Source organism: Rhinolophus ferrumequinum, chromosome 10, assembly GCF_004115265.2.
Source record: "Rhinolophus ferrumequinum isolate MPI-CBG mRhiFer1 chromosome 10, mRhiFer1_v1.p, whole genome shotgun sequence".
Classification (NCBI taxonomy): domain Eukaryota; kingdom Metazoa; phylum Chordata; class Mammalia; order Chiroptera; family Rhinolophidae; genus Rhinolophus; species Rhinolophus ferrumequinum.
Window position 1 is genome coordinate 74,845,623 of NC_046293.1, and position 26,230 is coordinate 74,871,852.

The following is a 26,230-nucleotide window of genomic DNA, read 5'->3' on the forward strand; positions in this document are numbered from 1 at the left end:
GCTGTATAATAAGTTGGTTAAGGCATCTGTTTTTTTCAGTGGGAGGTGACAAAGGAATCATGATTTTATACTGAAAAGGAGAAACAATCCCCTTATCAACTTTGCCATGAAGTTCTGAAATTTGATCCTGAAAGTTCAGGTTACAGATTGTTTTTATTAAGAATTTCTTAATATCAATTAAAAACCACTGTCTGCTTCAACTAGAAGGTGAATTCTGTTATCTGCAATTACACATGCTGTGACACTAAAGTAACTAGTTGTACCTACTGCTACCTTTCCTTGTAATAGTCATCTGCCATGACTTGGGTCACCCTCTCCATTGTTCCTTAAATATGTCAGCAAGTAAATAATTGTCACTTTTCCTAGCACTACTTAAGTCATAATAACTGGTGATTGTTATTATTCATTTAGATGATTTCCCCAGCATATTGGTCTCTAAATTTCCAATGGTCTCAACTTCCGTAACTCACATTCATGGTTTCACTGTAGATTCTACTGTTACCAATAAGTGCAACTCTCCCATAATTTCAGCCTTTATTATATAACTCACAAGTCATTACATTTTAATTCACTTATTTAAATACTCAAACTCTAACAATACTTGCACTCTCAATCTCTTTATCATAGGAATTCGTTACTGCTTCTCACCACACTCACTCCTTCCTCATATTAAAATTTATAGCTCGGTCTTTAAATTCACTCCTTTTCATGTTCCTGCAAATTCCAGAATCTGACCACTTTCCACCTACATCCACTGTTACCACCTGAGTCAAAATCGCCCCCCTGAATTATTATGAATAGCTTCTTAACTGGTCCTCCTGCTTTCATCATTCCTGTTCATCAGACTGTTCTCAAAACACCATTTAAGTTAAAATGTAAGTAGGTCACATACCTCTGCTCAAATCCTCAATGTCGTCTCCTTTGGTTCAAGTAATAGCCAAAGCCCTTGCAAGTGTAAAACGGATCTAAATTGTTTGAACTCATCTCTAATTCTTGCTCATTCCAGTCTAGCTGCATTGAGTTCCTTTCAGTTTTGCTTCGTTTTATTTCATGAAACACATCAGACATCCATGCTCTCTTATCAGGTACTTTGTGTTGGCTGTTTTCTCTGCCTAAAACGTTTTCTTTCAGATGCCCACTGTCCACCCCATTTCACCTCTCTGCCATGTTTTTACTCAAATCCATCTTTCTACATGACTTTCCCTGGTGACCTCTTGCACTAAATATCCTCTTCCCAGCTTTATTTTTCCTCCTTAGCATTTGTCCATATCTAGTGTACCATTTATTTTATATAGTTATCTTGTTTACTGTCTCTCTGTCAAGAAAAACAATGATTTAAGGTCTATGATGAAAGAAGTTTTTTTTTTAATTCTTTTGTGTTCATTGTTATATTGTCAGTGTCTAGAAGATAGGCACATAATTGATGTGCATACATTTTTGTTGAATGAATAAATGAACCCTGATTAAAATAGTACTCTTTAACAGTATGTTTGTAAGTAACAACTCCTCAGACACATGGGAATCTGGGTATTTGATCTAGGTAGGTTTGTCAAAGTAATGATTCGATTAACATCAAAAGAAGAGATATTATCTTCCTTTGTACATGGAAGTAAAATAGTAATTTAAATGATCACCTGAGTTCTTCTAAAATGAGGTGCCTCTGACAGTAAGGCTTTGATGGACTGAGTCATAGTTACAACAGACCATTTTGAATGTCACCAAGAATGTAAGGACAATGAGGTAAGCTGGATGCCTTGAATAGCACTAAAGAATTAAAGAAAGAAAATGAAAGTTTAAGGTTTTAAGTTTTTTAGGTCAAGGCTCAGAGAACCCAGGAGTTTCTATAGCTGCCCATAATAGCCCCTTATTGAGGTTCCAAGACATCACAGAAAGAAGATAAAGAGCCTGATCTAGGAGAGGTCACTGAAATACAATGTATGACAAATCACAGCCTTACCAGGTGCCCTGTGTGGAAATTGTGGAACCACTCTAAAAATAAAAGGTATTACAAGAACTAGAAAAAGAACATTTGGAAAGATTCACATGAGTCTGAATTAATCTTATTCTCGAAATCCCAAGGTCCCCATCCTTCTCTGATAAGTTCTATGCTGTTTGTCTTGATGACCGTCACTTAAAGCGTTTATCTTAGAAAATAAAACTTCTGTTCTCCAAGTCCCACTCTAAACGCCCCTCCTTGCCTACAGACTGAACTAGAACACCAAGGGATATATTACAGAGTCTAACCTAAGAAGGAAGGCTTCCAATCAAAAGACTTGTATGATTTTGCTAATTTATAATCTCAGAAATCTGGGAATATATGTAGAAACAGATGCTAAATAGTACTGGAAGAGGAAGGAAAAAAAAACAAAAAAATTTGAGCTGGGTAAATTAATCAATGTGACTGTATCAGAGAATCTGGATTTAACTTTGATATTAAGCAGCTGGGAGTGGTTGCAACTGTTTTTTGTTGGCTAACTAAAATAGAAACTCAGTGGTCTGAAATAAGACCATTTTTAGAATAAGTGAAGGCAAGCATCCAGAAATTCCTTGGGCATAAGGTAGAAGACGAAAACTGAAGATTAATGGAGTTAAAACTGGAGAATTTGCCTACCTGTAACCATTTCTTTTAGATGAAAGTGTGACACTGTCATTGCTCAGCCCCGGAGAAATGTATTAGTAGGAAGAGAGCTCTGAACCTACAAAATCCCCATAATGTCAGTTCGTTATAGACAAGGGATGAAAAGGGAGATGCTGGTACTAAACGAACTCCATGCTTTTCCTGTGGATGACAGAATCCTGCAGTAGCAGAGGCTAAGTAAACACCTGAGATAACATGAGTGTGGTAACTGTAACAGGAAGAATAGTTTGAGCCATTGGGACCTCTGGTAATGGTAAATGATCACAGAATCCCAAACAGGGCAGAAAGAACCAGGCTGTATTAATAATAGTAATATGAAAAACTCTGTCTGGAGGACTGAATCCTGACTTGAGTCACCTGATAAAGTGTCTTGTCCTTCTCCAAATCTTACACCTGTGTCACTTTAAAGTTGGAGATTTTTTTTTTAATGAATGTAACACTGGATATGATTGAGGAAAAAACCCTTTGCTAACACCACAGGTAGCTGATTTAAATCATATCATATCATATATGATATCATATATATCAGCCACCACAAGTAATTGTTAGTAGCTGCTGTCATGCAGGGACTCAGCTCCCGCTCCTGGTACCGGAACGCAGCATATGGTGAGGCCAAAAAGGAACACCCACAGAGCCATGGATAGGGGGTTCCTACTACTATATTCTCGCTGGTGGCTGGGTTGGAGACACAGGGAGCAGGAGCTGCAATCTGCCATCCACTTCTCTGCCAACCAACCAACGCAGCCATGGCAGTCATATTAGTGGCTAATGGCTAATCGGTTACAGCTGATGGCTGTAACTAGTCACAGCCGACGGCCATCTACTACCAGAGCCAGCACTTTTCCATGTGAGGCCGAGAGCCTGGAAACTGCTCCCTGGGACTCTGTCCCCGCAGCTGCTAACTCTACCCATCTGTGATGATTTTGAAAAAGATAGCCCAATATTTCTTTGACACTCCTGCCATTAAGAGGCGGGATCTATGTTCCCTGCCCTTGACTCTGGGTGGGCCTGTGAGTATTTTGACCAACACCATGGGTGGAAGTTACATTTTGCGAGTTTGGAGCCTAGGTCCTAAAAGGCAATGACGTTTCTAGCTAGCTTACTTGCTTTCAGACCCCTGGGCCACTGTATAAAAGTCTTACTACTCTGAGACTACTGTGTCTGAGAGAGGACACATGGAGGTCCACATCCTAAGTATTTTACTACATTTCACAATAACCTAGGCTCCGTGGGTTGTTTACTTCTCTTGTACCTGAACAGTAGATACGTAACGGTTTACTACCGTGCATCTTCTCCCAACTCGGCATTCAGTGACATCATGTTGGTAGCTTCAAGTCAGCTACAGTGTGGGGAGGAAGGGCATTTACATCATGCAAGTTGGCACATACTATAGATCAGTGCTTTTTTTTTCTTGATTAAAAAATAATGTATTATACCAGCACATCATTGTCGCTAGCCATCACGTCATCCCAGCTGAGAGTCCAAACATTATGGAAGCGAGAAGGGTCATCACGGCTGTGCCCTGACCCATAAAATCAGCAAGTGTAATAAAATGTTGTGTTATTAAATTTTGGGGTGGTTTGTTATGAAGCAATAGATAATCAGAAAATATTCCCTAAAAGGACCTGAAACCATTTAGCAGGTAATAATACTGAGGAAAAGAGAACACCAAAATTTCTTGATACTAGCTCTGAGCTAGGACTAGCTCTTTGGTACCCACTATTGTAGAGTCTTTCAAAATCTGGTAGAAAAAATGACTCACCTTGTGGTTACTAGCCTATTTCTCTGGCCGCCACAGCATTTGCTCAATGGGTATAAAAAAGTGACCATGGCTTCAGGGATAGGAGTTAACCTGATGAAGAGGGCTTTTCATCACTAAGGTTGATATGGTTACCACCATAGCTGAATGGCCAAGTTACTAGTGGCAGCTATCAACCTTGAAACTCTGACGTGACAAAGCACACCCAGAGACCAGCTATTCACCGTGAAGCAAGCAGACTACACCAAATCTCTTCCATCAGGGAGGAGGCAGCTTTTTCTGCATATGGATTTTCCTTCTCCAACGGCTATGCTTCTATCAACAACACGGTCTTACTAGATTTTTGCTTACAGTCATGTTTTTATAATGAAAGGAGTTATGTAATTGACAAATGATCCCAGTGCTGGTTTCACATCATGCAGAAGCAAATGATCTTATAGAATGGTTAAATGACCCAAGGAAGGGTATTTTAATTCAAGCTGGGCCATAACACATTGCTAGGTTGGGGAATGCTACCTCTAGGAATTAGCATATATTCAGAAATACTGATAGTAGAAGCTTCATAGTTTCTTTCTTAGAATACATATAGGTCCATCTACATAGGTCCAGGAATCAAGATTTAGAATTGAAATTTATAATTGTCAACAGGACTTTGTGACCTGTTGGAGAAAAGAGGATTATTTTTTGTTTTTGTATGATACACATAATATATATTAAATTATCTTCCCTTCTTTCTTGTTACGTTTTTACCCTTTTATTCTTTTATATTGGGTATATTGGTTCTGATGAACATTTAAAGTAGTCCATAAGGTACAGAATGTTAAGCTAGGATTACGATTTAATGAGAATCCTAGACAGGTAGCACGATGCAGTAACTAGTGATTGTGGACCTTATTTTTTTAAGAATCGGTGATTTTATTTTTGTCTAAGAAGTATAGTTGTATTGTTGGGTAGATACATATTGGCAGTATTACTGTTGTTTGGAGTTTTAATATGGAAAGGGGTATGACAACAGTTGGACTGTAATGCAGACTTGACATTTGTGGTTGTCCCAAATGTTTTGAACATACCATCCATATTTAATATCTCCCCATATTCTGAATGCTATCTTTCCAATAATATAGTGTCAAAAACTTTTCTCAGGCATGTTTACCACTAGGTGGCAGGTATGTGACTTAAGAGTCAGCCAACCAGAGCCACACACACACACACACACACACACACACACACACACACACACACACACACAGGACAGATTCTGAGGGAGTCAGATAAGGAAACATGCCGGGCAGGGAGCGTCCATTTGGCTGGCACAGGCAGTAGCAGAGCCTACTGTGTGTTTCGGGGGCTGGGCATGTGAGAAAAACTTACAAGTCCAAGAAATGTGGTCCTAGAAATTGTGCCTGGAAGCTTAGTTTAGAGATTTCTTATCTACCTTAATTAATATCTTGGTTAAAACAGCTGAGCTATACTGCTTTGTGCCATTAGGAGCTCTCATCTATATAATATGTGTTTATTAATAGAAACCAGACTCCTTAAATGCTTAACAGTTTAACTAATCATGAATACTCTTCGATACCCAGGAAAATATTCTATATAATACATGCTTACTACTTGATTTGAACTAATGATAAATGCAAATTATCTAGCTTAGAAAACATGGCCCAGAATGTTTTACTCTAGCACGTATCTATGGCTTTTAAGCTTACAAATTAAAATAAATTAAAAATAAAGAAGAATTCATCTAAGCTACCACTAACAATCCAATTGTACACTTTTGCTGGGAGCCACACTTTCACCTAATATTTAATAAAGCTTGCAGAGGCGCTCTCTTTGGTATACTCAAAAAAATTGCGGGAATCATATAAATGTCCATTAATACTCTGTTGGAATTCACTTTAAACGAACACAGCCTATATATACATCTATATGCATATCATAGATGCATATACACATATTGCATCATTGGGAACTTTTGAACTTTCTAAAATTATATATCTTCCTATTAGATCTGAATTCAACATAACCTTTTACATAATTATTTTCAATCACAATGGTATTCAAGTGGAAACACATTCTTCCCCGTAGACTAATTCTGCTGATGTGGTGTGATCACGTAACACAACGCTAACAACAGAAAATGAAAACCTTCAAACTAGTTGCTTTTGTGCTCAGTCCTCACAATATCCTTTACTCTCCAATACTGTTTACAATAGCCTTGTTTCTTATGTACATTTCTGAGTCCTATATTGAAACAGCTATTGGGAGGGCACATGTCCTATCTTATTCTTTCTTGTATTCATTATATTCCATCATAACATGTCCTTAAATATGTATACATGCACCCATGTATGCATACACATGTACCTTCACCTGCTTTCAACTGCTAGGGTCTTGCTTTTCCTCAATTGGACTGTATTTTCTACTCATTGAGGAAGTATGTTTGGGGGAGTTTATTAATGTGTATAGACATGTTTGTCAAGAATAGGAAGTTTTTCTTTAGTAATGCCAGGTATCTGATTGTATTGGAACACTTAACATAATTCCTTTAGCTCACAATAAAAGGACATGGTAAGAAATGTTTCAAATTATGTCTTTGATTTGAATTAAGGACAATTAATTCTTTTAGTTTATGACCAGTGAGGTGAAATTACAGTTTTATTATTTCTAACTGCCATTAAGATTGGCTCTTGAAATCATAACTTGTTTTTCGAAGTCATGCAATAGTTTACATTCTAAAATACTGTCAATAACCATCCTTTGAGATGTTCAACCATAAGAACAGTTGAAACAGTTCCAAAGCAACAAAAATTGTTTACTCTGATATTAAGAGATAGTAGCTATGATAACCTTTCCGGTTTTCTTTTACCCTTACATTAATTCAGGTAATGCTGAAAAAAAAAAAAAACACAAACAAAAAAAACATGGTAAGTCTTAGTAGTAAATTTGAGTATGTTGAAATAACAACAGGAATAAGTTATTTTCTATAAGTATAATTTGTCTAAGTAAGGTCAGAGAAATTTTAGGAATGACAAGTTTTGTTTAATCACTTTTTCTGTATTTTATTAATGTGGAAGTATTAAACAACAAAGCTTGTTTAAATGTTTCTGTAAATATCCACTATAGTTTTTGAAATTTCAATTTTTGCACAATCAAGAATATGTTAGGGTGATTTTATTTGGATTTCTCAACTTAATTATTGAGGCAGCTGGATTTAAGAGCACCTACAGTGATTATTTTGATTGCTTTCACTCACCAATGAAAAGTGTTTCTGTACTGACAAAGTGATAAATGGCCACAACTTATAGCTCTGACATCACAATACCTAGTACATTACTTTCCACACAATTACACAAATGATGCAAAAGAAATTACTGTACAGATTAGGAGTGAATTACAAAAAACTGAACAAACTCTGCTCTTCCCTAAAAACACAATTCCTTATATCATATCTGATTTGTGAATGACACAGGAGTATGATTTCTTAAATACATAGCCTGTAGTTAAGCTGAGAAGTGGATTCCCTGGGCATGTCACTTCTAAATCATGTGGCCTGGGACAAGTTACTGTGTTAGTTTTCCCATCAGTTAAATGGGGATAATGGAATTGCCATAAGGATAAAGTGAGTGAAACATGTGAAGGATTTAGAAAAACTTGATTATTTTTGGCTCTTATATTTTTATCGTCATTATTTTTTGATATATTAGATAAATTTCATTCTTTCAACTCCAGTTGAAACTTCTATTTTCTATTTGCAAGAAGGTATAATTCATTCAAATATGGTACAGAAGGGCACTTTCTGACCTATTGTTTATGATGACACTCAAAATTTACACAAATAACCCTACTCACTTGAGTTCTCTTTGTGGACTGTCTTTTTTGTATTATTTATATAAACCTATGAGCATATGTTAACTACTCAACATGCAAAGAGACAGTCCCAAGTTTATGAGAACCCTGGAAATTAAAACATGCCATTCTATTTTAAAATCTCTCGCAATCTAACACCAATCAAATTTTCTTCAGGTGTGAGAAGGAACTATTAGCTTGTTGCTTTCTCTCCATAACCAATAAGTAAATGTTTATAACAAAAAGAGAAACAACATTTAGAAGGAGAAACTATTGTGTAAAATCGATAAAAACTGTTATACTTAGCAACATTTAATAGGGTATTTTGAGGAAAGAGAGAAGATATGTCTGATTTTAAGCCCTGGATATTGTTTGGGTGGTGGGGGAGGTGAGAGATGGTTATGTAATTTAGGAAGTTCTCACATAATCAATAGTTTGCACAAGGAAGGTTTCATAAATCTGTCTTCCGTTGACATAAACAACAACAAAAGTCCTCCACATCACTGCTTTGAAGGAAGGTAGAAAAATGTTTTGCACGTGTGATGGACGAAAAAGGAGAAGGGGATTAAGTACAAACCACAAGTTATAAAAATAGTCACAGGGATATAAAGTAGAGCATAGGGAATATAATCAATAATACTGCAATAACTGTATGGTGTCAGATGGGTACTAGACTTATTGTGGTGATCACTTCATAAGTTATATAAATGTCTACTCATTATGTTGTACACCTGAAACTAACATAATATTCCATGTCACTTACAATTAAAATGAAAGTAAAAAAAAGAAAAATGTTTTCCAACTTTATATCACATTTTCATAATAACTATTATTCATGTTTAAATTCAATGACTTCAATTTCTGTTATCCGAATGGAACTTAATATTTGTATTTTGCTCACTGACTCCTGAATAGGTATTTCAAGTATAGCTTGCCTTAGTTCCTTTATTACTCAAGGTCTCTTTGCATATGCAATAGCCACGGGTACTTCTGGGCCTCATATGGTGTGAATATGATTAAAACGGTGTGGATGCTGTCCCCAACTCTCCTAGATATCTGACATTAGTCACAAGCAAGAGGAAATGACATACTCCATACTGCAGAGGTCTACTCTTAGACAATGTCTCCTTTAAGCTGTAGTAAACCTTGGGGTTTTTCCATGGATCTGACTTGAGTAATTGTGCCCATGGCCTTACAGTGACGGGCACAGGCTCTGGAGTTATTCTGCCGTAGCTTCGCAACCCCTTCTCTGCTAAGTATATGCTGTGTGACTGCTGGCAAGTTACCTGCTCTTTTCTGAGCTCAGGTGTCTCATGTGTAACACGGGGACAATCATAACATCTCCCTCATAGGGCTGCAGAAAAGAGTTAAAGAGTTGTAGAAAGAAAGGTTGTGGAAAAGAGAAATGCAGGCACAGCTAATAAAAGAGCTTCTGTTCTTTTTAAATATGAGAAATGGAAGCTATCTGGAGGTTTGTATCTCCCTCCATTTTCAGCTTCCTGCTTCTACTTGTACATTTGGCTACATTGGGCTACATGGGGGAATGTGGCCGAAAGCATTAAAATAGTGAAACAGGGCAGAATAAATCTCATGGCATAAATAAACTTTAAATTTACATACATAAATACACACACACACACACAACAACAACAACAACAAAACAACAGTGTAATTTAAAAATCAAGGGTGGGAAACATACATAGAAGGAGAAAGAAACATAAAAAAATAGTCTGATATCTGATAACGTGACCTAAAGTGCTCTTAATATGACTATTTGTGGCAGTCCATGTGACAGTTCATCAGTCTCAATGAAAAACAATTCCTTGTAGGTACACTGTGTGAACTCTCTTTACCATAAAAAATATCCTGATGAATACGAAGATAAATCAAATTTGATCATATAACCATTGTTCATGGAATGGCATCTCATTAGATGCACAGCTCACTGTTTGTGGTGCTGCCATTTTTGTATTACTTTCTAAGACCAAGCATGAAATGAATACATTATTAAATGATACCTTTTCTCAGCATTAATCTGTCAGAGCTCTAACACTTAAAATATTTTTTACCTACTTCATATTTTATCTATATCCACCCAAAAGTGGATTTTTTCTATGTTCTTTTAGTAGAGAAACTAGTCTCATTTACGGGTAATATAGCGATTTATATATTTTATGAAATTTAGTGACTTTTTCTTTGGAACTAGAAAATACAGCATCTTTGATCAAATTCTGAACTTTACTGTTACATGTCATGAGTCTGAAACCAAACATCTGTTTCAGAATATCAGAACTGAAAGTCTCCACAACAATCTTCTAAAATAGAAAAGGCCTCTTTTAACAAGGATGGTTCTGTTCCAGTGGTTTTACATTTTAACATTTTTTTTTCTTTTTAAAATAAATATCTTGCTGGGCTGGGGTGGGGTGAAGTGAGGACCAATGGGACACCATTCCCTTACGCTCTTATATTTCTAATTGAAACGTATGCTCTCCTTTCAAACCTCCATTGCCAGCCTCTGAGGTATCGGTCCCCTACTACTGAAATACAACAGCTTGAAAGTTTGAAATGCTCTATTGAAATCTAGCCCTTCCTTTTAAAGTTGAGAAAAGCAGAGGCCAAAAGGAGTAAAAACATTTTCTAAGTCAACATGGTGATTTAGTAACAGAGACTATAATTTAGGTTTCCTGTCTTCCTGTTTTCAGTTTGGTAGTATAGTCGCCCGTACTTTAAGTAACAGACTATTCATGGTGTCTGCTTAAAGACTTCCTGAAGTTTTCAAATGTTTGTATTTTTTATGCATATATAAGAGATGAAGCGCTGAGCAATATATGGAATCAATTTCAAGCAGAGGCAGTTTTATACTTACTCTTGTATTGTTTCTTTCAGCTTTAAGTTCAGAAATTTCTTCTTCCTTTTCTAGAAGTTGTTCCCTACAGGCATTTAATTCTTTTGTCAGTGCAGCAAATTCCTGAAAGGGGAATACAAATATTTGAAGGCATATTCCAGATGTAAAAAATGTATTCCAGCAGTAATAATTAAAAATATAAACTTCTGAATGGAAAAAAATGACTCATTTGACTGACTAATATATATATACATTGCTGTTATTAAATTAACTTGATTCCAGTGTTCAGAAAATGCTAATCCATGCTATTTAACATACATATTACATTATAACACACTGCTTAGATGAATGTAAAAATATATTTAAAAATGTATCAGATACAGCATATTCAACTTAACATTTGTATGACAACATACTAATAATATAGAATGATTTAAATTTGGCTAAGTTTGTGAACAACTCCAAAAATCTTACACTTTTATTCCTATAGAGCAATGTCACAATTGATTATACTACTGTGTTTCCCCGAAAATAAGACCTAGCAGGACAATCAGCTCTAATGCGTCTTTTGGAGCCAAAATTAATATAAGATCCATTCTAATGTTACTATAGTATAAGACTGGGTATAATATAATATAATGTAATGTAATGTAATGTAATGTAATACTGGGTATAATATAATATAATACTGGGACTTTTATTTATTTTTGCTCTAATGCAAAAGATGCATTAGAGCTGATTGTCCGGCTAGGTCTTATATTCAGGGAAACATAGTAGATCATTAAAAAACAACAACAAAAAATACCAATACCAACTGAAAAGAAAGCCTGCTAAATATTCTATTTAGATATTAAGAAGTTCATTTATTTGTTAACAAGATGAAGAAGAATGTACCAGTCGCTTACAAAACAATAAATGTATCTAAGACTTGATAGCATAATCCAAGAGTCTCTTACTAATTTAATGGATTGCTTTCCCTCTGAAATGTAAGCTCTGTGTGAAATGGGACTTTGACTTCCCTGGTACATTCCCAATATGTAAGACACAGCAGGTGCTCAATTAGTATTAATTTTCAGTAAATGAGAATGAGTCATGTTGTTATGAAAAAAAAATTGGGAATTTTTGAGTAATCCTTTATGTGACAAATGACACTTCAGAGAAATCTTCCATGGCTTCCTTCCTCAAAATGGGATCAGAGATTCTATGAGATGGGTATTTTTTACCACTAGGCAGAGAGTTTAGACACAGGAAAAATTACTTCAAAAGAAGATCAAGAAATCTGTTTCAACAGTTCTGCTACTCTAAGTTATAAGCAAATATCATTTCAAAATAATTTTCAAAAATAGTAAACATCCATAGTATCATTAATCATTTAGAGTGGTTCTTAGTAATAGAACTGATGCTTTTCAAATGTTTAAGTATTTGGGACAACTTCTCTGCAGGCTGAGAAGGCACTGTCAGAAGATCAAACAGAAAAACAAAACTGGGGGAGACAGTTTGGTTAACCTAATCTCCACTAAGGCAAATTTGGTATAAAGTAAATAAATACGATGACTATGCAGAGATGGGAAAGGTTGAGGGTTTATATTTTTGTTTGCTTCAAACCACTTATTTTGCTGAGTTCCCTGAGTGGCTTCAGCCCCAGTGGGTACTTGAAAGTCCTCAGAGTAGACTTGGAGCTTAGAATCAAGATGAAAGAGTCCATTGTTCCATTTGGGCTGGCATGGCAGATAAATGGTTTCTGCCCTAATTGCTACCTGCTTAAATGCTATTGACATTCTGTGAGTATATCATTAAAGTAGAGAATTGAAATAAACAATAAGTAGAAAACAATAAACATTTCCTTGAAAATGGAACTTTATATAAACTGCATAGTTTTGATGGAGAAAAGAAGAAAGTTACAGTGACTCTGCCTTGTATATTAACATATAGGCATTTAAAAGTAATCCTATACTCATGAATATTATAAGATAAAATATAAATCTTTATATTTAACCATACCAATTTTAAAAACATATGTGGGTCGATTTTTCTAGAGATTTAGCTTGCTATCTACTGAAAGATAAAAGATGAAAGAAAATACTTCAGAGTTTTAACACTGGATATTTCCAGGTAGTGAAATATCAAGTGAATTTTGTTTTTGGCTTCCTCCTATGTATTTCTATTATCAAACTCTCCACAATGGAGAAACATGCTTTGATGCTTAGAGAATAAGACAATATAACTATAAGTTTGCTGAAACAATCATGTACCCAAAACTCAGGACAGAAATTAGTCAAGACGTTATTGGTGACAGATGACTGCATTTTTAAATTTATTATCATGTCACTGATTCTGAGAAAGCTATTTAGTGACTCCATGTAGTAAGATTAGTCTCACCATTTATTGACTTCTTAGTAAATTTCAGGCACTACCTTCACATTCATTACCTCATCTTACTCTCTAAATAATAAGTGAGGGAGTCTCATTCCCATTTTATGGCTGAGGAAACTGAATTACTAAGAATTAAGTCCAAGTTCATGAAGCTTGCCACCCGCAGAGAGTGAGTGAGGCTATGAACATTGTTCTCCAGCCTGCTTGTCTAGTGCTTCTCCACTAGACCATTTCATCCCGAGCTACTCATCAGGTTGCTATGATTCAGATTTGGAGAGCATTTAGCAGCACTCTTTCTAAATTTGAGGAATTAGATAACCATTACTGACAATTACTTTCATGACCCTTCTTAATTAGTCCAAAGGCAGAGTGGGAAACGAAAGGCCCAAGGCCCAGTATGCCTTCCATGCAGAGTAACAAGGATTAGGCAAGCACACGCTGCATATCTGGGATTGCAACAGAGGCAGATACCTTGTATGCAGTTAATTATCAAATGTTTTAATATGTTTTCTTTGATATTTCTCTCTTCTGTACATAACTCTTCATCCTTACTGTCAACAATTGAGTTTTATATCATTTTCTTCAGATAATAATAATAGCAAACATAATTAATATTGGTTGAGGTCTTACCATATGCCAGGTACTCTGCCAAGCAATTTGTACTATCTCATTAATCCTAATAAAACCCTATAAAAAATTCTAGGATCTCACTAAACAAAACTACTCTTTCCATACAATCCAGCAATCTCACTCCTTGGTATTCTCAGAGCTTTTGAGAACTGTCCACACAAAAACCCGCACAAGGATGTTTATAGCAGCTTTATTTATAATTGTTAAAACTTGGTAGCAACCAAGGTGCCCTTCAGTAAGTGAATGGATAAATAAATTGTGCTACATTCAGACAATGGAATATTATTAGTGCTACAAAGAAATGAGCTATCAAGCCAGAAAACAAAACAAAACAAAGCAAAAAAAAAAAAAAAAAAAAAAAACACAACAAAAACATGGAGGAATCTTAAATGCATGTTACTAAGTGAAAGGAACCAATCTGAAAAAGGCTACATACTGTGTATTTCCAACTATGTGACGTTCTGAAAAAAGTAAAAACTATAAAAAGATCAATGATTCCCAGAGGTGTTGTGGGGGTGGTGGGGAGAGACTAATAGACCAAGCACAGAAGTGTTTTTGGACAGTAAAGAAACTGTACAATATTATTATGACAGATACATGTCATTATACATTTTTCAAACCCCATGGGATGTATAACACCAAGAGTGAACCATAATGTAAATTATGGACTTTGGGTGGTGATGTGTCAATACAGATTCATCAATTGTAAGAAAGGTACCACTCCCATGGGGGATGTTTATAATGGCTGAGGGTACCTACGTGTGGGCGCAGAAGGTGTACGGAAAAGCTCTTTAACTTCCCTAACCTTTGTTGTGAACCTAAAATTGCTCTAAGAATATGGTGGTGTTTTATTATTATTATTATTATTATTATTATTATTATTATTATTATTTTTAATTTTACTGAGGCCTAGAGTAGTTAAATAATTTTCCAAAGTTAGACACTGAGTCAATAGTATAGCTGAGCTTTGAACCCACACAATCTATTTTATACTGGATGATGACAATAGGTTGTTTTTTAACTCCTTATTACAAGCTTTCCCCTTCTAATCTGTCCTTCTTTTAGTCTTTGTCAAAATTGTATTTTTTTCAAGATCACAAAATCTTTCAGAGCTTCCTACTTTCAAACACATCTAACCTCAACAGACTAACTTTTAAAATTCAAATCATCCAAAACTTGGCCCTTTCACAATTAATTAGCTTTATTTCTCACTGAATAACAGCAACTACCATTTAGTGCAGGCGCCACTTTGCTCGGCCCTGAGCTTAGCATTTGATATGAATTATTTCATCTCTTCCCTATTTTGCGGATAATGATAGTGAAGATTAGCATGGATGAATAGCATGCTCACGGTCACACAGTTAAAAATAATCCACCCTGATGCCAACTGCTTAATTTCTGCAGCACTGCCTTTTTCTGGCTGAAAATGGAAAATCATCAAATTCCTCAACTGTGGTAATTGATACAAACGTAACATCCCTCTATCCATACATAACAATATTTACTGAGCACCTACTGCCTATCACAGCCTATGTTGAAGATACAGAGATAACTTAGACATAGTTGTTGCACCTGACCCCATAGATCTTTCAGAATTCACATTTAAGGCCCATCCGTGATTTCCATCACTAACAAGCACTCCAAACCCATCACCAAAATGTCACACACACAGTAATGCTCCTTCATGTGCTTACAAACATTGTTGATCTATAGGTGACACTGACCTTCTAAAGCCTATTTCTTAGAAGGTCTATTTTCTGCACTTACAACAGATTTTTTCTTTCTTATTTCTATTTCTACCTTTCCATTTTCTCGTCTCTCTTCTTTTCATCATTTTCTTTCACATACTATTTCCTATACCTAGAATACTCTTCCCTATCCTCTCTGCCTAACTAATTTACTTTGAAAGCACCAGCTTGTCTTGCTAGTTATTCTATAATACCTTGTTCAAAATCTATCAATGCACTTATTGTACTGTTTTTATAATAATTGACTTAAGTATTCATCTCCTCCAAGTAAAAGAGTATGGTCCTTTAAGGCAAGCTTATCTTGTTTATTTTTATATCTTCAGGACTCTGCATAGTTCCTGCCCAATTGTAGACACTCAACAAAGCCTTGTTGTTGCAATAAATGAATTTCATTTTCTCTAAAGTTTTTGACTTTAACACCAAAACAATTTCTTTAAAGTGTAATTAAATAGAGTTATTTCTTTCTCTGAGTGAGATTATTAAAATTTGTTCAATATGTAATGTCTGATATCCATTTTACTTTGTAGCTGTTGTTTTTTTTTTGTATCTGAAATATAATATTACACCACATCTACAAAACAATGACATTATTGTCTGCAATGTTTCATTGTATGTATATAAAGTGATACTATTACTCCTAATAATTTATGCTTTTAGATTTATCATTTATTCACTGCATATATTACATTGGTCTCATTCATTCTCAAAGTTAAAGTACATATTTAACCCATATATTATTTATTTAACATTGTTTTTTCTCAAAAACACATTCTATAGAACAGTATTTCCACAAGATTCTCAGGAAAAAAAAATCCATAGCCAAGTGGATTTGGACAATGATGTACGTTATCTTTTGCTCTTTTATATCTACTACAGGTATCACAATATAAAAGATTCCAAGGAAAGTTGGTTTTGTGGTCAAGAATTGAAAACGGATTTTCATCTATAATAAAATGGATGAATTAAACACACTAAATGCACATAATGGAACATTGTACAGAGGGTAGGATAAATAGGCTAGATCTTCATATAGCAACATGGAAAGACTTCAAAAATACAATTTTGAGTAACAAATATAATGAACAGAACACAGTGTATGAGAGTATTGTCAGAAGCTAAAAACAGCGAAGGATAAATGTTAGAAGAAAACTTCATTCATACTTCACCATGTTTGAGTTCAAAGGAGTCTATAGGAACAGCTGAGTGTGCTTTGAATCACTGAGACAGGACTAGTAGGCCAATTGCCGACCGCAAACCATATTCGACAACTTTTCAGGCCAATCATTTTGTTCCCCAAACATAGTCTGCCAAAATTCTTACTTTGCCCAAGGACCAAAATTACTTTCCCTACTCTGTATTTTGTTTCTTGGCACTTTAAAGAGCAGTCAGGACACAGAGAACCATACAAGTACCCTCAGACCGAAGGGAACGTCCTGTTCTTTCTCAGCATGCACTCAGGCACATCACTCATACACACATTCACATGGGCACTCCCTATGCAGTGGGCACCACTCGAAGCGCAAGGGACATGGCAGCAAAAGAAGCAAGTTCAAGTCCGTGCTCTCCATAAGTCTACGTATATGCACTCAGGCATTCACCACTCAAAGTTCTGTTACTCGGGAGTGAAAGATTTCTAACCACATCAAGCCCTCCCCATACTAATTCAACTCCTAATGTACAGCACCATTTCCTCAAAAAATAAAGCAAAGTAAAATAACCTTTTTTTTCCTGTTACCTTAGTATCTTAAAAAAATTGAAGGTATCATTTCTTCTTAACCAACACAAGTCATCTAATTTCCCTATGCTCCTAATTCTAAGTGACAAGTCGCTTAAATTACATAAAATCGAGATCCTCAATTTTAGCTAAATTCCTCGTTCTCTCCCCTGCCCAGCTCATCCTCTTCTTAAGCTGTTGTTTCGTGATCATATAGGCTAGAGATGTTGTTAGGAACTTTACATCCTGTTACATCATTTATTCATCATGGCAGTCTTATTATTCTCAGAACACAGATGAGAAAACTTGGATAAAAGAGATTAACTCTAGCAAGGAACATGCTAGTATCTGGCGATGTCAGTGCTGGTGTCAACACCCCCCCGGCTTTTCAGATCCCAGAGCAGAAGTAACCTCCCATTGTACCCCTAACGGTGGTTTCACCTGTGCAGGCTGGCTTCCCAGCGAAGGGTGAACTTGAGTATTTCAAATGTCTGAGCTGCGAGTATTTCAGATTCTAGCCCTTAATTCAGTGGGTTGTTCTCAATCACTTTCATGCCAAGGAGCTTCTCTTGTTTTGGTCCCCCCATGTGTCATTCTCAAAGCGGAAAACACAAGGACAAAGTACAGATTCACTCCGTTCCTGTGCCTATTTACAACCTACAGAAGTAACCTGTTCAGGAGAAGAGTGTAGAAACGTGGAGCTTCCTCTGGCCATCCTCTTGTCTGCCCTCACGTCTCTTTCCACCCAGTACGTCACGTCACCACACCCTAGAAGGCTGCCCATCTTCGAACAGAGATAGAACATTCTATTTTTATGCGCTTTTATCTTGAAGTGAATTTTCTGATATTTAATATTAAATATAGAAGGACTGAAAGAGACTGTTAACTTCTCTGACTCATTAAAGGATGGTGTGATTACTCAAGGGGTTTACTTGGGGAAAAAAGGATATATTTTCTCATTAACTAAATGTTTGAAAGGCCTTGGTTTAATAGGTGAGTCCTCACCTCTGGAAAGCAGGTCAAGAGAAGCTGCATGACAAAGGGAAAATCAACCTTTTAATTTCAAGTCCCTGACACCAGGCAGCAGTTGCCAGAGAAATCTATGACAATCATAGATTGTCATCATAATTACAATTTTAACACTCTGCTTTCAATAAAACCTGCATTCTCTAATCATGTGGGCCACTAAATTAATGAACTAACAATGGCCCTATTTCTGCAGTCATGTATCTGAGTAAGCACTGGCTACAGAATGAAGAGTGCAAGCCAGTCTAAGAGAGAAAGAAAAAATAAAGAGTCCGTTGGAATTCAGCTTCACTAACCACCACCACCACCCTCACTAACCACCAAAAAAAGCATCTTTCAAGTTTATTCTACAAACATCTAACATTTGTGCAAATCAAAAATAGCTCTGAGGAAAGCATATGGCATGGAAACATGCTGACTTGACCATGTAGCATTTAAATTAGACAAAATTACTTCAAAATGTTTTTATAATGACTTCCTTAGGCTGTGCCCCCAATTTACTATATTTTGGTGTCTCCTCTTTTGAAAATTGAAAATTCTTCTACCAATTCTATTTCTAATACTTGGTAAAAAGCTTCAGATTTAAAATCTGCATATTTTTAGACATAACTGTACATAAATTTACATATATAAAGACACATATCTCCTGACCCACATCATAGGACAAACGTTCTAGAACAAATTAATAACAGAAGTATCACATTGGAGAGATAAAAACAAAGCAACAAAAGACAATAATTAATATATTCCTTAAATTTTATATATATACGTATCTCAGAATATTAGTTATAAATTCACAAAAGACTTTAGAAATGAAGTTTGGAAATCGTTTAGTTCAGAAACAAAAAGCTTTTGTTTTACAGAAATCAATACCCCATCGCTAAATATTTGTATGTATACGTGTGATTTTTCTCTATACTGTATTATGTAATCAAATGCCATATTAATGACCTCCAGTCTTCTAATTGCCTCTTAGACTTGCATGTGCTTAGGGTAAGCTGTCATCCAAAATTACTGCATGAAACAGCCACGTCTCATGGATCAGCCCTGGGCTAGACAGCTTGAAGGTAAAACTGCCGGCATGACTAATTCAATTTGACAGGCACAACTGGACCTTTAGCGTTTTCACAGAAATTGTTGGATAAGGCTGCTCAATTAAAAAGGAAAATGAGATTTAAACGCCATGCAAATACTATTTTATGCCCACTTGATTTTTTTTTTATGTATCCATATTCCAATAAGACAACTGTTTTGTCTTTTCCCTAAAACTGCATAGATTATTTTCATGCGTTAGTCGTGACCTGAGGTATACAAGTCTGTTTAAAATCAAACATGTTACAAGAGCCATTTTATGGTTTTGGGTAATTTTTTTCCCCCAAATATCTTCCAATCAAGGTAACTGGCATAAGGAAGTCCAAAAAGTGGATGTTTTTAGAAATTAAACATAGGTGCTATCAGACAGCCTCAGGCTATCTGAGCATCCAGTCGCATCCCTACCGTTCTTCACTTACTACACTCTCCTCAGATGAGCCTGTTTTATGTCTTATCCCCGCTCTGCTTTTCAGACTCTACTTTGTCAATATGTATATGGAGCTGCCCCAGGTACCAGGTGCTCTTTAATGGCAAATGTTAGAGAATGTTCATCTTTGTTGTTGAATCCTGGAAGGAAGGCAGTGTTACCGTAGATTGGTTGGGAACATATTTAGAGGAAAGTTAGCTTTTCAGGACCTCGAAACTGACTACTCTGCCAGCACTGCATTTTGACTTCTGTGAGCCCTCAGTAGTTTAGCTTTGGTGGGCCCCTTCCTTCACTAAAACCAATACACACACACACACACACACACACACACACACACACACACACAGTGCCAAAAAAATGTAGACATATTTTAAGAAAAGAAAAAACTGTATTAAAATTGTAATACTCAATATATACCAATAACAACAGATGAAGAATACAAGTCATGTATATACATTTTTTTGGCACCCCCAGTATACATACATGAAACTGTATTTTATGATTATGCTGACATAAAGATTAATATAATCCAGATTAGATTAGATTCATTTTTTTTTCTTTTACCTTTAAAGTAACTGAAATATTTCTGTGGGCCCCTAAAAGTATCATAAGCCCTAAGTCGTGCTTTCACTGTACCCAGTGGGTAACTTGGGCTTATACTCTCCCTACTTCAGGTATAGTGTGGTCCAAACAGCACCAATTTCAGGGTCAAACAGAATTAGGTTCATACCTAGGCTCGACAGCAGTAAACATTTTAAGCCTCGGTTGTCTATCTGGGAAACGCCTTTTTATTGGATTGGTGTAGGTAAAAATGAGATTGTTAGTCTATGGGATTCAGCAGTCATGCTTCTTGGCATTTACTTAAAGGTACTGAAAACTTATATCCACAAATACCCTGCACAAGGAAGATATAAGGCAGCTTATTCATAATGGCCCAAACCTGGAAGCAACCAAGATGTCCTTCAGTAGGTGATGGACAAATAAACGGTGGTACATCTTCCCAATGGGATATTATTCAGGGCGAAAAAGGAACAGGCTATCAAGCCATGAAAAAACATGGAGGAAAATTAAAGGCACATGACTAATTAAAAAAAGCCAAACTGAAAAGTTTACATACTGTATGATTCAAACTATATGACATTCTGGAAAAGTTAAAACTACGGAGACGGTAAAAGGATCAGTGGTTGGCAGGGGTTGAGCCAGAGTGGGTTGCGATGACTAGATGGAGCACGGAGGATTTTCAGGGCAGGTGAAATACTCTGCATGATACTATAAAGACAGATACGTGTCATCCATTTTTCCATACACATAGAATGCACAACACCGAGAGTGAACCCCAATGTAAACTATGGATTTTGTGCAATAATAATGTTAATGTAGGTTCACCAATTGTAGGAAATGTACCATTTTATGCACCCACCGTATCGTTAGTGGACTAGCATATTACAAATGATTGATATCAACACGACAGAGTAAAAATACTCAGTACATTTTTACAAGAGAAAGTGGTTGGTTGAACCCCTTTGTTCCTTTACACTTTGTAAATTCTTACTGATCAATTAATTAGGTAATTATTACCTAAAGCACATCAAATAATACTCTGCGTTCTCTTATAAAAATAAGGAATCATATTAATGTCTATAAAGAAACCATGAGAAAACTCTCTGAATATCATAAAACTATTCCTAAAACTTCCCTAGAACACATGTCTCTGACCTTATCTGCTTTATTCCCTCCACATGTCTCTGACGGCATCTATCACTATCCTGGGTCTCACACAACTCTCAAGTTGTTGTCTGGAGTCTGAAATAAAATGACAGGATAAAACATATCAGGAGTTTTCAGGGAATCCTCGTGTCAATTGTTACGATATGCTGTTTGAGAGGAGTCCAATCGCCTACAATAAGTCTGGCCAGAATCCAGGGTTACAGCCTATAAAGCCATTCACAGGTTTCTTGACCCAGGTAAGTAGGATGAACCATATTAAAAACTCGACACACTCCACACCTCCACCCTCCCTGGGTTCTGGCACTTTGAGTAACTTCCCAAATCCTAAATTTGAGCAGCTTCTCTAACTCCCAAATCCTGTTCCTGTGTAATGTTATTACTGGACTGAGAAAGACAGACAAACTCAGTGGCCCAGAACCAATACTGACGTTACCACTCCAAGTATCCTTTCCCTTTAACCTGATCCAGCTTTCCCTGTGCTTTTCCCCAAACAGAAACAAGCCTTAAACCTGGTCTTATAGTACCAGATAGATGAAAGAAGAGAGAGGAAGATCATCAGAGAGAAATGCTAACGGAGGAGCTATGACTTCTTGCTCCGTAACCCAATTAATGATGTTGTCCTGAATCTTGACTCATCTTTATAGAAAGAGAGGAAAAATATCTTTTATCTCTATCTACTACCAAAAGATAGTTTTGCTTATTTGATGCATGAAGGATTGGAAAATTTTTTAAAACTGAATATTCTAAGACATTAGTAAAATCACCTAGCCCGGTAAGCATTGTAGCTAAAGCATGTCAGGACTGAGTCATTGCCAAATGAAAAATCTCTTGGCAGAAAAAGCCAATTTTCACCAGCTCTGACAGTGTAAGGCAGGAGGCATGTTTGACAAGATGCTGCGTATTAATTTCAAAGGATTTAGCATCTGGTTAGGTAACACCTGCTGTGGCGAACACTCCCAGACACACAAAATAGCATCCAAGTTGAATATTTAAATCTCCCAACATAGCCCAACAAAGCTCTTACTCTAAACAAAACAAAACCAAATCACATCTCTCTAGCAATCAACAGTTATAATTATATAACCAAAAATATTTGCTCTATGACATTGTTAGCTATTCCCTGAGTTAAAATGCTGCAGTGGGTACTACAGAAGATATAAAGGATAACAAAACATACTGTACTGACTTGAAGAGTTTTACTGTGTGTAGCATTTAGAAGGGGAACATGGCTCAGAGAATAACATTTTGTGTCCTACTATGTTGCATTAATATGGAATTAAAGCAGAAAGGGAGGGGATGGCATCAAATAACAGAAAAACAAGCCACTTAAAAAGAAAGAGCTGGCAAAGCTCTTGCAAGCACTTCCTCTGAAATGGAGTCAAGGCTCAAGGATTATAGTCATCTGGGAAAAGGGGGAAAAAGAAGTATATGTGTATTCTGGAATTGTCAGACACACTAACATGACATTGTGTCATTAAATGTTCAAATAATGTAACAAGTTCTGAGTTCACAAACACCAAGAAATGTCCTCAGAATAACTGAATTTTTTGTGGGTGTCATTTCCCTTCAGAGAAGAGAAATGCCTTTGTCGGCCCAGTTTGGACACCCGGTCCACTTGACAATCCTACTTCTCAGGATAAACTAATAAATTGACATTTTGATCATTTCTTTATTGACTCCACAAAATATTACTGGATGCCTAACATGATCCTGTAATTGATTTCAGATATTAGAATGTGTACAATGGTGAAAAAGACATAATAAATAAAGGTACCTGATATGATTACAAGGGATTGTGAAAAATGCGGTACTGGGGCTCATCCAGGATGCTCAGAACGCACAGGCGCCGTTCAACTAACCCATGTCTATGGCAGGTATATGTATGCGGGGAACATCTAAGACAATGTGGGAAAAATGAGTAAGAGCCGGGCAAAGCACATGTTTAGTACAAATTTTTCCAGATCAAGGGAACAACAGTATTGAATGAATTCAAAAAGTCAAAACAAAACAAAACAAAATAAAACAAACAAAAAAAACCCCAAGTACACTAAAACTGTAACACTCTTAGAAAAAAAACCGTAGGAGTAAACCATAACTTTGGATTCGGCAACAGTTTCTTAGCTATGACACTACAAGCTCAAGGAGCAGAAGAAAAAAATTGATAAACTGGACACCATCTACTATGGTCTGACTGTGTTCCACCACATTCATCTGAAGTATGATCAAATAATATGGTGAATGCTGCTGCCGAGTGCCATCCAACAGAAAGGCAGGGATCTTCAATATGGGAAGTGGTGTGTGGAACCTTAGTAACAGCGTGTGACAAGTTTCAACTTGTTCAGGGCCGTCAGTCAGTGCAGTGTGTTTTAAACTGTGCTTGTAAATCGTCCTCCATCATGAGAACACTCAATGTCACACATTGCTCCTGGTATATGGCAATTTCTGTCAAATAAAAACATTATGGTGTGTTCTCATCCACATTATTCACCAGATCTGGCACCGTACAACTTCTGGCTCTTCCCCAAAGGCAAAATGACCATGAAAGGTAAATGTTTTGAATCGATTCAGGACATCGAGGCAGCCACGACAGTGTAACCAAAGGCGCTCATGAAAGAGGACTTCCAGAACTGCTTCAGAAAGTGGCAAGAATGATGGGATAAGTGTGTTCAAAGAGAGCGGGGGGGAAGGGGAGAAAATTTAGAGGTGGGTTAATGGCAATGAGTCTTTTACTGTAATAATTTTTTCTTTTAATTTACACATTCATTGTATGTTTTGATCATGCCTTGTATGTTTAAGCCCTGGTCACTAATGTGATGGTATTTGGAGGTGAAGCCTTTGGGAAGTAATTAGGCTTAGATGAAGCTATAGGGGTGGGACACTTAGGATAGGATTACTGCCTTTTTAAGAAGAAGAGACACCAGAACTCTCTCTTTGCCACATGAGGACACAGCCAGGAAGTAGATGTATATAGCCAGGAAGAGAACTAAGCCATAGTGGTACCCTGAGTTCAGATTTCTAGCCACCAGCACTGTGAGACATTAAATCTGTTTAAGCCACCCAATCTCTGCTATTTTGTTATGGCAGCCTGAGATGACTAATACACCATCAAAATTAATAACTGTTGTACTTCAGATGAAATTATCCAGAAAGTGAAACGACAACCCACAGAATGAGAGAAAATTCTTGCCAATCATTCTTATAATAAGGACTTGTTTCCAGAATATATAAATACCTATTACAACTCAGTAGTAAAAAACAAATAACCCAATTAAAAACTCTTGAATAGACAGTTATCCAAAGACATATAAACAGCCAATAAGCAAATGAAAAGATGTTCAACATGACTAACCATCATGGAAATGCAAATCAAAACCACAATGAGATGACACTTCACACCCACTAGGAAGGTTATAATCAAAGAGATAAATAATAGTAAGTGTTGGCAAGGGTGTGGAGAAGCTTCCTATACCACAGGTGGGAATGTAAAATGGTACAACTGCTTTGAAAAACAGTCTGGCAGTGTCCCAAATGGTAAAACATAGAGTTATCATATGATCCAGCAATACCACTACTAGGAACATATCCAAGACAATGGGAAACATGACCACACAGAAACTTGTGCATTGATGTTCATATCAGCATTACTGCTCATAGCTAAAAAAGTGGAAACTACCCAAATGTCCAACAATTGAGGAATGGATTGAAAAAAGAAGTATACAAGGTCAGACAATTAAGTTCGCGAACTCATCCTAGAAACAGTCCAACATACTTCATTGCTGAGTATCACTATGGTCACCTTTGAAGTACTCCCCATGGGAAGCCATACAACAATGCCAGTGCATAGTCCACCCTTCAAAGCAATTTTGGAACCCTTTTCCTGGAATGGCCATCAGAGCTGTCGTCGTATTACCCTTGATGTCATGAATGTCATCAAAATGTCTTTCTTTCAATATTTTCTTTATCTTTATCTTTATCTTTGGGTAAAGAAAGAAGTCATTGGGGGCCAGATCAAGTGAGTAGGGAGGGTGTTCCAATACAGTGATTTGTTTACTGGCTGAAAACTCCCTCACAGACAGTGCCGTGTGAGCTGGTGCATTGTCATGATGCAAGAGCCATGAATTGTTGGTGAAAAGTTCAGGTCGTCTTTTTCATGCAGCCTCTTCAGCTCTTCCAAATAGTAAACTTGGTTAACTGTTTGTCCAGTTGGTACAAATTCATAATGAATGATCCCTCTGATATCAAAAAAGATTAGCAACATCGTTGCAACAAGTTCATGAACTTAATAGTCAGGCCTCGTACATATAAAACGGAATATTGACAGAAATAAAAGAAACAAAGTTCTGATATATTCTATAACATGGATGAACCTTGAAAAATACTATTGTAAATTAAAGAAGCTAG

At 36.4% G+C, this 26,230-nt stretch overlaps 1 protein-coding gene across 29 annotated transcripts in view; it reads right to left on the bottom strand.

The window, feature by feature from the left end:
* The window catches only part of PPFIA2 (PTPRF interacting protein alpha 2), a 458,316-nt gene that overhangs the window by 194,366 nt on the left and 237,720 nt on the right, over positions 1-26,230 (bottom strand). For 28 of the 29 annotated variants that reach the window (XM_033117052.1, XM_033117051.1, XM_033117061.1 and 25 more), the window contains one exon: positions 11,113-11,214. In XM_033117052.1, the coding sequence (XP_032972943.1) occupies positions 11,113-11,214 (102 nt within the window). Of the gene's footprint in view, positions 1-11,112; positions 11,215-21,817; positions 21,843-26,230 lie in introns of those variants that run through there. The other variant, XM_033117070.1, reaches the window with a different exon arrangement.